This window comes from Loxodonta africana, chromosome 4 (assembly GCF_030014295.1).
Source record: "Loxodonta africana isolate mLoxAfr1 chromosome 4, mLoxAfr1.hap2, whole genome shotgun sequence".
Classification (NCBI taxonomy): Eukaryota; Metazoa; Chordata; class Mammalia; order Proboscidea; family Elephantidae; genus Loxodonta; species Loxodonta africana.
Window position 1 is genome coordinate 637,675 of NC_087345.1, and position 11,881 is coordinate 649,555.

General features: G+C 64.1%; 1 protein-coding gene and 1 long non-coding RNA gene across 2 annotated transcripts; one reads left to right on the plus strand and one right to left on the minus strand.

Annotated features, from left to right (window-relative positions):
• Positions 1-3,433: 3,433 nt before the first annotated feature.
• On the plus strand, positions 3,434-10,773 carry MAPK11 (mitogen-activated protein kinase 11). Its single transcript, XM_064283285.1, has 12 exons — positions 3,434-3,611; positions 6,108-6,237; positions 6,586-6,644; positions 6,735-6,846; positions 6,969-6,998; positions 7,089-7,136; positions 7,224-7,338; positions 8,060-8,131; positions 8,377-8,456; positions 8,786-8,864; positions 8,949-9,122; positions 9,459-10,773. The coding sequence occupies exons 1-12, from the start codon at positions 3,496-3,498 to the stop codon at positions 9,536-9,538; spliced, it is 1,095 nt and encodes a 364-aa protein (XP_064139355.1). The 5' UTR covers positions 3,434-3,495; the 3' UTR covers positions 9,539-10,773.
• Positions 6,820-10,773, minus strand: LOC135231146 (uncharacterized). The gene is made up of 3 exons (XR_010321652.1): positions 10,678-10,773; positions 9,466-9,520; positions 6,820-7,091 (listed from the first exon to the last, which is right to left on the minus strand). It is a non-coding gene; the product is annotated as an uncharacterized LOC135231146 (long non-coding RNA).
• Positions 10,774-11,881: the final 1,108 nt, after the last annotated feature.

The following is an 11,881-nucleotide window of genomic DNA, read 5'->3' on the forward strand; positions in this document are numbered from 1 at the left end:
AGCAAAATTTGGTGGTGTATGATGGGGTACACAGGGGTGGGCAGGACAGCATGGTCAGGATGCCAACAGAAGAGGCCTGCCCGCCCTTCCTGGCACTTCTGGTCTACCTGAGAGGAGAGAGAGAGAGATGGGGAGGTGGCGCAAGTGGGCAACTGCTTCGGAGCCATGGGTGAATCTTCCCCTAAGCAGCCCCTCCTCTTTCTTTGCTGAGTGACCTCCCGCCCCTCCCCACCATGGGGTATGTGCTTGTGCAGGAAGTAGGCTCTGACGGCAGAGAAGCGACGTCTGACCAGACAGGAGTGGTTCTAGGAGACCAGTGGAGCCTGGATGGGTGGGAGGGCAGTGGAGACAGAGAGAAAGGGTGGGGTTTTGATATTTAGGGGGGACACTGTAGGGGTGGAGGGAGACTGGGGTGGTCTGGGAGGAGGAGGCCAGGGTTCTGGCCTGGGTGGGAGCCTCTTGGGCTGAAGGCACCCCTTGGAGGTGTCCATCCTCAGGCCTGCCTCTCACCCGGCCCCCACCACGTCTGGTCCTCCCCCACCTATAGCACTCCCCCAAGCCCCACCCCCCCACCGCCATCCCTCCCACCCCCCCCCCCCCCGCCTACCCCGCCCCTGGCCCTCATTTTTGTTTCCCTAGTGGAGTTCGGGCCTCCTCGGGTTCCCCGCGGTGCCTCTCTCCCTGCATGGCTTCCTGGGGGCGGGGGCCTTCCCTGATTCCCCCAGGCCCCGACTGTCCCCTCTTCCTGGTGGGCGGTCTCTAAGCACTCACCACCTTCCCAAACCCGCCAGTAGTCGCTCCAGACCATTCAATCGCCCCCACCCCAGGGGCCTCTCCAGCCTGCTGGCATCCGGGGGCGCCCAGTGTACGTCTGCTGAGGCCTACGAGAGGGTCCCACTCTGCCAGGCCGCTGAGTCCTGATCAGCCCTAACCCCTCACCGCCGGGATTCTGGGGGCGCTGCGGGGGCGGGGCAGGCGGGGTCTCCTCGGGCCGCGGGAGGGATTGGGGGATAGGAGGCGGTGCCCAGCCCCCATAAGGGGCGAAGGGCGGTGCCCGGCCACAGTGCGGGGTAGGGGCGGGGCCGGTCGCCATGGGAACGCACACACTGGCGGCTCCCCTCCCCCGCGGGTGGCCTCTAGGCCGCAGTTCCCACACCCCAGAGGCCTCGGCTCCCGCCCCTTTTTCCTCCTTTAGCTGAAGCTCCATTAACTTTGCACAAAACCTCTGCCTGCATCCGCCGTTGGTGAAAGGACCCCTCATGGCGGGGGCCTTTTCAGGGAGGCCCCGCGGGCTCGGGGTCGGAGAGTGGCGTCCTCACCCCACCCAACTGCAGCGCGCCCGCGCCAGGCCCTGAAACAGATACCCACTCTCGGAAGGGAAACTGAGGCCCAGCATGGCTCAGGACTTGCCCAGGGTCACGGACAGTGGCCGCGCGGTGCAACTCGGACCCCGCAGCCTTTGTCCGCATCTCGCCCGCCCCACGTCTGGATTCGCCGGGCACTTGTGTTCGTTTTCCTCTGTACCGCGTTAACATTTTTTAATTTGGTTGCCAATATTTGAAATTCATAAGATTTCACACAAAAACTCGGATTTGAGCTTCTTTTGAAAAAGTAGAAGTCTGGGCAATTGGGGCCTGAATTCCACTTCCCTGGGAACAGGATCTCCCAGCACCCTCACTGGCCCCCAGGGTGGAGGTCAGGAGCCACACGGAGCAAAGAGCTTCTCCGAACTCACGTTATTTTTAAAGCGGGAAACAGAAGTAGACTGAGGCCCAGAGCGCCAGAAAAACGCTGGCTAGAACGTTTGGTGGACCGGCGAACACACTCACCTGCCCCGGGTTAAAGCAGGCTGTAAGAACTAAACCCTGAAGGCCACGCGAAGGGACCGACCGGCCCTTACTCCCGTCACCTACTCTGCGGCTGCGAGGGCTGAATTCGAAGCCCCTGCAGCCCAGAGGCGGATTGCTCACTCCCGGGAAAAGCCAGGGAGCTTCCTGAAAGGTGGGGAGGAGGTAGAAGACACCAAGGAGGATGATGTATTTAGGTACCCTCCTCGTAGGCACAGCACCCCAAACGCCCCGCCCCCTCGTAGCCGCTGTCCCTGGTCCTGACAGAGCTGGTCCCTGGGCCCCGGCGGTCACGCCTCTCCCGGGCCAACCCGATGAGCAGGAACCCCTGCTGAGGGCCGACAGCAAGCCATGGAAGGTTCACCAGGAGAGGAGCTACAACCACCAAGGCCAGAGCTTCCCCCACGGGAAGGGAAACCAGGCACTGCCATATGCCACCGAGGCAGTGGCCCTGTCTAAGGGCCTTTTTGGTTGATTTTTTAAACAAGACACCTAGTTTTTAAGTAGTATCTCCTTTCTTCTCGATAAGGAGCCCTGGTGGAGCAGTGGTTAAGAGTTTCAGCTGCTAACCGGAAGGATAGCGGTTCCAACCCACCAATCTGCAGGAGAAAGATGTGGCAGTCTGCTTCCTCAGAAACCCTATGGGGCAATTCTACTCTGTCCTACAGGGTCGCTGTGAGCCATGATCGACTCCACGCCACACAACAACAAACTTTCTTGATGAAAAATCTTTCCCAATGCTCACCCCTGGCTTCCTCGATTTTGACAGTTCTCCCTGGTTTCTGAGGGTAACACTGGGGAGACTCGGTGCCCACGCCTCACCTTCCCCGTAAGTGTGGCAAGGGGCAGGGGAGGTGGCAGGAGGTGAGGACAGATCAAGGGGAGAAGAGATAATGTGGGATCCGGGGCTGGAGGCAGGCGAGGTTTCGGGCAGATCCGCATCGGGGCCCCAAGGCTCCGCTGACCAGGGAGTGCGGAATCCGAGCGGGATAGGGGGTGCGGAGACCCAAGCAGGCTGAGGGAGATGCGGGCCACAGCAAGTTGGGGGAGGTGCAGGCCACAAAAGGCTGGGTGATGCGGGGACCCAAACAAGCAGAGGGGTACAGGAACCCGAGGGGGCTGGGAGGCATGGGAACAGGCTGGCCACAGCAGGCTGTGGGAGGTGCGGGCCACAAACGTCTGGGGGATGCGGGGACCCAAACAGGCTGCGGGGTTGCGAAGATGCGCGCGGGCGGGGGGTGCGAGGAGAGGCGGTAGCATCGGCCTGGACAAGGCGGTGCCCAGGCCGGAGACAGGACGCGGGCGACGTTTGGGGGAAGCGCGAGGCCCCAGGAGGTAGGAGGGGACCGAGAGAGGAAGCCGCCCCCCGCCCTCCCCACCGCGGCCGCGCGGGCCCGCCCCCGGCACCGCCCCGGGCTGCGAGGCCGCCCAGAAGGGGGAGGGCAGGCGGGTTTCCGCCCGACCGCCGCCTCAGAGGGGCAGGAAGCCGCGCGCTGGCCCGAGAATCCCCCCCGCCCCCGGCCACCCAGCCCGGGAAACCCCCCGCCGGTCCCGCCCCACCCACCGCCTCCTCCTGCCGCCCTCCGGCTCCTCCCGGGCTCCGGCGCGCGGCGCGGGGCCAAACTGGGCCGAGGAGGCAGCTCCGGACATGTCGGACCCCCGCGCCGGCTTCTACCGGCAGGAGCTGAACAAGACGGTGTGGGAGGTGCCGCAGCGGCTGCAGGGGCTACGCCCGGTGGGCTCCGGCGCCTACGGCTCGGTCTGGTAGGGGCGGGGCGGGGGTGGGCGGGGTGGGGGCGGGACGGGGCCGAGTGCGCCCCCTCCCCCCCTGCGGGGCCCCGGCGTGGGGAGGGGCCTCGCCTGCCCCCGCCCCCGGCCCGGCGCCGAGCGGAGGAAGGAATGGGGGGCGCGAAGGAAACTTTCCTCCCAGAGGCCGCTCCCGACCTGGGCGGGGGTGTCCTCTGGCTCAGCACGACCCGGAGCGCCGCCACCCCGGCCCGGATCCTGCGAGAGGGTGGGTTTCCCGAGCCCCTGAAGGCCTAAGCACGAATCTGACGTTCCCTGAGTCAAGGGTCTGGCAGCCCCCAGGGTCTGCAGACGGCCCCCCTGCTCCCCGGTGGGTGTTTTTGTTTGAAAAGGGGCAGCCCAGGTGGGAAAAGATGAAGACCTCCGCCCTTAGGCCGGTCTCAGGCTTCACCCGCGGGCCCTGCCCCTCCTCCTTTTCCGGGGGGATCAGGCTCCGGAGTAGGGGCTTAGGCCAGAGCAGAGGGGATCTGCAGCCACGTATTTCTGCCCCAACCAAGGGAGCTCAGGTGACAGCCCTGCAGCTGGACCCTGAGGCGTCCAGCCTGGGGCCCTGTCAGATGGTCGAGTCTGCGTGGGGCGTCCGGGACGCCTGCAGGCCTCCTTCCCCTGGTACTGGGGTTTGGAGAGGACTTAGGATGAGGTGGTTACAGGGAGCCCTGAGGCGATGTTTAGATGTTGACAGGCTGAGGCTGATGCTTGGGTGTGGACGTTGAGAGATGCGCCCCAGCACCCAGTAGGGTCTTTACCAACGCTGCTGCCAGGTGGCTGCCGTCCACTGGAGGGGGAGGTAGGGGCCACCAGGGTGTGGCGGGGTGTTGCTCCAGGCTCTTGCAGACCGTTAGGAGGGGCAATTCCTCGTAGCTTCTTGGAGTCAAGAGCAGAGGCTTGGGGTCCGCAGGCTGATCTCACTGGTCCTTGCAGGCTGTCAGGAGCTTCGGGCAAGCCATTTCAGCTGGTTCAGCCATTCCAGCCTGAGGCCTCGGTCTTCAAGGGCAGGGGGAGGGTCTGGGACAATACATGAGTGCATCCGGGGGACCTGCAGAGCCACACTGGACTCACCTCTGCCCAGGGAATTGTCAGTCTGGGAGTTGGGGAGGAAGTGGATTTCTCCTGCTGCATCTCGGGCGGTGTTTGCATGGCCCCGGTGCAGGGGGATAGCCCTGTCCTGGGCTCTGCTGGTGCAGGCAGCAGCTGGGGATGGGGTGCGGACTCCTGTCAACTCCACTGCGCAGACGCAATCAGGCAAAAGGGTTTGCTGCCAGAGATGAGGGGCCACTTGCCTCATCACCCCCCCCACAGGTGCCGGGACCATTGTAGGGTGGGTCATAAGCTTGAGGGGGCATGGATACCCCAGGCACCTGACCAGCATCCCTGTACCACCCCCCCCCCACACTCTGATCCCCCATGAGCATGGAAGCCCTATCAGGACAGCCTGAGGCTCCATTCACTCTTCCTGAGGATAGGGGGAGGGAGCCCAGCAGACAGGAAGTGAAGCTGGAGGGAGGGAAAGGAACAGGCTGTGCAAACCCCTCCATGCCTGGGCTCCAAGCTGCGTTCAGTAGTCGGGTCCTGGTAGTGAGGACAGTGGGGACCATGGATGGGTGGGCGATGACCCTGTCCCATTTGTGTTTGAGGACTGTAGCAGGGACTGCTGTGTCTCAGGTGGCCTTAGGCAGGTGAGGGGCTGGTGCCAGACAGTCTGGACCTGTGGGGAGTGGGGTTGGGCAAGGTGACATGTTCCGTGTGTCCAGGCACCACGCTCGGCTGGACATTTCACATCGTCCACTTTTACACTGTTAAAAATAATGATGCAATAAACACCTTTGACCAGTTTTCCCTCCATATCTTGAATATATTTCCAGGACCAGGGCCCAGAGGAGGTGTTGAGAGTCCAGGGGATTTGGGGGGGAGGTCTGGGGAGCCTCCCAGAGCCCATGGGGCCATGAGGGACGGAGAGGAACGTTTCCTGACATGTCATTTGCACGCTGGCTGGTGGGGGCTCTTCCTGGGCCTAGCACTGCGTTGGGGGAAGAGTCCGTGGGCTGGGAAGCAGGAGGCGAAAGAACCGAGTCCTGTGGTGGGGCCCCGGGTAGCTCGTTCTGCTGGTGGTGGTGGGAGCTGACCCTCCTCTTGAGGAGGGAGTAGGTGTGGACGGGACGCAGAGGAGGAGGGCTTGTCCAGCCACACGCCAGCCAGCCCAGCTCTCGCCCCGACCCTGCCGTCGGCAGCCGGCAGAGGCCCCGCCCGAGGGGCTCACGTCTGAGCCAGGCCCCGGGATGGGATGCGGGGAGCGGGGCCCGGCGCAGCGGAGGGGCCAGGGAGAGGCGCTCAGGCGGCCGGCGGCTCGGCGCCCGGCCCGGCCCTCTCCTCCCGGCTCCCCGCGTGCCGGCCTGGGGCGGGGGGCCAGGGCTGAGCCCAGACCCGTCGGCGTGGCCTCACTCGCCCGCCTTCCAGCTCGGCCTACGACGCGCGGCTGCGCCAGAAGGTGGCGGTGAAGAAGCTGTCACGCCCCTTCCAGTCGCTGATCCACGCGCGGAGGACGTACCGCGAGCTGCGGCTGCTCAAGCACCTGAAGCACGAGAATGTGAGCTGGGGGAGGGCCAAGAGGGCGGGCGGACCAATGGGGCCGGGGCGGCCTGGGGGCAGGCCAATGGGGGCCTGGAGCGCTGTGGGGGCGGAGCGCTCTGGGACGGACCAATGGGGCGGGGAGCGCCAGGGGGCGGAGCCGCCTGGGCGCGGCGGGCCTGGCGCAAGGGGGGGGGGGTGAGTGCATCCCTCTGAGGCCTCGGGGGCGGGGCCACGCTAGCCTGGGGCGGGGCCAACGAAGGGACCGCCCTAGGGCGGGGCTACGATTGTCTGGGCGGGGCCAAAGGGGCGGGGCCTGGGCCGGTCGGGGGTTGCCCAGGGGCTGAGCCGCACCCCCCAACCCCAGGTAATCGGGCTTCTGGACGTCTTCACTCCGGCCACGTCCATTGACGACTTCAGCGAAGTGTGAGAGCGAGGCGGGTGCGGCGGGGTCTGGGGAGCGCATTCGGGGAGGCCAGCGGCGGCGCTCTCTCCTGACCCCTGACCCCTACCCAGGTACCTGGTGACCACCCTGATGGGCGCAGACCTGAACAACATCGTCAAATGCCAGGCGCTGAGCGACGAGCACGTCCAGTTCCTGGTTTACCAGCTGCTGCGCGGGCTGAAGGTTCACTGCTGGGGAGGAGGCTCCGAAGTCCCTCCTCGGTGGGGGGCATGGCGGGGTGGGGGAGTCGGGAGAGGGGGCGGAAGGCGAGGCTCACCGTCCTGTGCTCTTCCCCTCCCCCGCAGTACATCCACTCGGCCGGCATCATCCACCGGGTAGGTGCGGGTGGGCAGGGTGTCCTCGGTCCTGGATGTGGGTCCTCTTGAACCATGCTGTCCACCTGGCTCATGGCTTCCTCGCTGCAGGACCTGAAGCCCAGTAATGTGGCAGTGAATGAGGACTGTGAACTCAGGGTGAGGGGCCACGAACCAGAGGGGCAAGTTGGGAGGGGAGGGCGGAGGCAGCTAGTGGGTGCTGACAAGGTTTTGCTGTTGTCCCAGATCCTGGACTTTGGGCTGGCACGCCAGGCCGATGAGGAGATGACCGGCTATGTGGCCACGCGCTGGTACCGGGCACCTGAGATCATGCTCAACTGGATGCACTATAACCAGACAGGTGCCTGTCAGGGCCAGGTGGGAAGGCAGAGCTCACGGCAGGGCTGAGAGGTGAAGGGAGAGCAGGGGAGAGACGGGCTATGGACCAGCATCAGACACAGGCCTTCAGAGGGGCTAGACAGGTGCCTGTCAGGGCCAGGTGGGGAGGCAGAGCTCATGGCAGGGCTGAGGGGCGAAGGGAGAGCAGGGGGAGAGACGGGCTATGGGACAGGAGGGGGAGAGACGGGCCGTGGACCAGCATCAGACACAGGCCTTCAGAAGGGCCAGACAGGTGCCTGTCAGGGCCAGGTGGGGAGGCAGAGCTCACGGCAGGGCTGAGGGGCGAAGGGAGAGCAGGGGGAAAGAGGGGCTATGGACCAGCATCAGACACAGGCCTTCAGAGGGGCCAGACAGGTGCCTGTCAGGGCCAGGTGGGAAGGCAGAGCTCTCGGCAGGGCTGAAGGGCAAAGGGAGAGCAGAGGAAGTGGTGCCCAGCCTTGGAGGAGAGATGGGCTGTGGACCAGTATCAGACACAGACCTTCAGAGAGCCCTGAGCCAGGGGTCAGGGGCGTTCCCTGGCTTCTGCAGCCAGCGCTAACCCCTCCCCCTGCCTACGGCTGAGAATAGAGGGAGAAGAGTCTGACTGCGTTTAGGCCTGGGGGTCTCCTGGGCTGCTGAGGTCCGGGAGCTCCCCAAGGAGGGACTTGGGGTGGGCAGACTGATGGAGGCCTCCCCCTCAACAGTGGACATCTGGTCTGTGGGATGCATCATGGCAGAGCTGCTCCAGGGAAAGGCCCTCTTTCCAGGGAATGATTGTATCCTTGTCCTGGTTGGGGAGCAAAGTTGATTTGGGGTCCCCACCTGCCTGGAGGCTGGGGACAGGGAGGGAGGTGGACTCTGGCCCTCCCTGGTTGGTCTTGCCCACACTGCCCCCACTTTGCACCATGGGCTCACTGTGTCCAACTGTAGGAGAACAGGTTCTGGGCAGTGTCCCCAGGCCTGGGTTTGGGGGCTTAGGAAGGTCCAGGCCTGGCCGGTGGTCATTTCCTGAGCGAGGCAGACATTGACCAGCTGAAGCGAATCATGGAGGTGGTGGGCACGCCCAGCCCTGAGGTTCTGGCAAAGATATCCTCTGAGCACGTGAGCCTGGCCCCTCTGCTGACTGAGCTTAGGGCATCTGGGGAGGGGGACACAGAGTGGGAAACAGGCTGGGCTCTATATGGGGAGCACGGGCCACTGAAAGGTAGAGTCCGACCCCTTCGGGGATGAATGGGTGGGAGTGGGGAAGACAGTCCTGCACAAGGTTCTGAAGGCACGGAGGCAGGCGAGGAGGTGCCACCAGATATGCTGGGGAGGCCTCAGGTCTCCAAATGCCCTTGCCTAGGCCTTTGCTCTGCGGCCCCTGCCCCGCTTGAGGCCAAGAGGATAGGGGGTGGTCCACTCCCTTAGGCCTGCCTGTGTGCCCCCAGGCCCGGACATACATCCAGTCCCTGCCCCCCATGCCCCAGAAGGATCTCCGGAGCATCTTCCAAGGAGCCAACCCTCTGGGTGAGGACAGGATCAGGGTGGGGCTGGGTTCCACTCCTGGCAGGAGGCGGAGCTGACATCCTCCCTAACTCTGGTGCTCTGCAGCTGTGGATCTCCTGGGAAGAATGCTGGTCCTGGATAGCGACCAGCGGGTCAGTGCAGCCGAAGCCCTGGCCCATGCCTACTTCAGCCAGTACCATGACCCTGATGACGAGCCTGAAGCCGAGCCCTACGACGAAAGTGTGGAGGCAAAGGAACGCACGGTGGAGGAGTGGAAGGGTGGGCGCTCGGGATCTTGGGGTAGAGGCCGGGCAGTGCCCATTTTTGCAGGGAGCACCCCAGCTTTTCTCCAGGGCGGTCCATAAGGAGGGACAGCACAGCCCCTACCCCAGATGGGACAGGCAGAGATGGGTGGGGGTGTTGAGCAGAGGCATGGGGGCGGCACAGGCTCTGGAGAGAGGTGCAGTGTGGAGCCTGCTCTCAGAGAGCATCAGTGCCCAGGCCTGTTGGGTGGGGCTGGCTGGGTGGCAGGTGCCAGATGCGCAGGAGGTGGGGTGGGCTGGGCCAGGGGTGGCACAGTATCACCGGGTGCTCCTTCCTCTCTACCTCCGCCAGAGCTCACCTACCAAGAAGTCCTCAGCTTCCAGCCCCCAGAGCCAGTACAGCCGCCTGACAGCCTGGAAATTGAGCAGTGAGCTGCTGCTGGCCACGCTCAAGCTCATGGAAGGGGCTTGAGCCTGCCCCTCCTCAGAACACTGGCTTCCTGTGAGGGGTGCCTCCCAACACCCCTAGGGCCCGGCAACCCTGACTCCTAGCCTGGGACTCCTCAGCCTGCACGCTGTACCTAGAGGGAGGCTGTACACATATGTGGGAACATAGGAAAATGTGTGCACACATGCGTGCCATGTCCCTGGGCCTATGGTGGTGACCTCCTTCCGGCCATCTGGGGGCTTCACAGTGGGGGACTTGAATGCCCAAGAGGCTGCCTGGGGAGTGTGCCTGTCTCTTCCTCTCCTCTGTGTCCCAGAGAGCTGTACCTGGGGATGGGGTTGGGGCAGGGGCCCCTGACACTTAAAGGGACGGGTCTCATTGGTCAGAGCTGCTCAGCCAGGAAGTAGAGGCCAAGAGCTGGGGTATGGCCAGTGCCCCACCAGGCTCGAAGTGTCCTCCCTGGGGGGCAGAAGAGCTGCCTCGTGCCTGCATGAGGGCCTGTGCAGTGTGGGCACACGTGCGTGAATGTGTTCCTTGTGAGGGAGCATGTGCAGGCCTGTGCAAGCATGCACTGGCATGTGTGAACCTGCAGGCTCCCAAGGCATCAGCCAGGACCAGTGGGAGGCCAAAGTGAGGGTGGCTGGACTATTGCCCACCTCTCCCCTGACAGTTCCTGATGCCATGAGGGGCCCCGACACCCTACTGTGCCCCATGTAAGGGGCTCAGACAGCTGAGGGACACCCATTGTGCTTTCCCTGCCCAAGGGCAGCTATGGCAGGTTTCTGAGGCAAGAGAGCACAATGCCAGCTGGGGACCAGGGGTGGGGAAGAGGCAAGTGTCCAGCCTCAAGGCCTGACACAACGGGCGGTGCACACATGGGTGTGAACTTGGATACAGATGCTCTGGTCCCTGAACCTTGGCCCCATTCTGCCCCCTCTCCTGCATGGCCCTGCAGCCCAGGGCTGAGATTTTGGGCTCTGGGGCCACCCCCATCCCTTCCTCCTCCCAGCATGGAGCTGACCCCAAGAGCCTCTGGGAAAAGGACCCTGCTTGGAGGCTGTGGATGGTGTGATTCCTCCCTGGTGGGGCCTCTGCATCCAGGGGACTGGTGGTGACTTCCTACCTCACGGGCCCTGGAGAGGTCTGGATGTGAAGTGCCTGCTCACAGGGTGCTCAATAAAGGGGCTCCCTCTTGCTCCGCTGGTGTTTGAGGCTCTAGGCCCTGTTTCCTGGGTCCCCACCACCCAGAGGGGGTGGGGCACAGGATTCCTTTCCTGCCTGGCTAGTGACAGCGCCACCTGCAGTGTGGACAGTCTGCAAGAGAAAGGCGGCCCCTTTCAACCCACACCAGGCCTGCCCTTACCACTCACTGCAGCTCACATGTAGGGGTCGGGGTCTGGGCTCTGTCAGGGGTCCCCAGGGGTCAGGGACAGCCTACCTTACCCTGGGCCTCAAGTGGTGGAGGACCATGTGGTCAGTGAACCTGCAGAGCCTCAGGTCCCAGGATGACAGCCAAGTCCAGTGTGTGTTGGGAGGAAAAGACACAGAACTGGGACACTGCCTCACCTCTGGGAGGATGGCGGCACCCAGAGGGTACTTTCTAGAGGAGGTGGGGGTGTGGTGGCCATGCTGCCTTCACAGGAGCAGCCCTGGCACATGAAGACTGTGTCTCTGGCCTGGGCCGGGCCTCAGGCTGTCTGAGCTCACCGCCTACTCGTGAACGCCCGGATCACCAGGCGTAAAGCTGCTTGGCCAGGCTTGAGGCTTGAGGCTCTGAGCTGCTGATTCATGGCGGGCAGGCGGGGCACTGAGGGCGGGGTAGTGGGCATCAGGATCCTGTTACCTGTCCTCAAGTCAGCTCCTGGGGGGACCCCACGCTCCCTCTTCAGACCCTGGGGTTACTGGACTGGGGGAGAATGTCAGGGGTGGGGGGGTCCAGTCAAAGATGGGGCCAGACCATGCCTGACTATACCCACGCTGAGCAAAAGCAGGGAGCAAGTGCTCCCCAAGTCAGGTGGGGGGGCTGGGAGCTGAAGGTGTCTGTGGGGCCTACAAGGTGGGCCTGGAGGTCTGGAGAGCGTGGGCGGGCTGGGGAAGAGGTGTGGGGGGATCTCAGGGAGACCTAGAGACAGTGACCACAGGGATAGGTGTTGGGGTTGCAGCCTGTAAAGTTTTGTCGACAAAAGTGAGCCCTTCCTCTAAGGATGAACCAGCCCCAGGGGTGGGGGCATCCTGGGTGGTGGAGTAGGGAGTTGACATCAGGAATGCAGAGCACAAGAGGCCGTGGGGGATGGGGGGAGAGGGCTTGGCGTCAGGCAGGCTGGTGG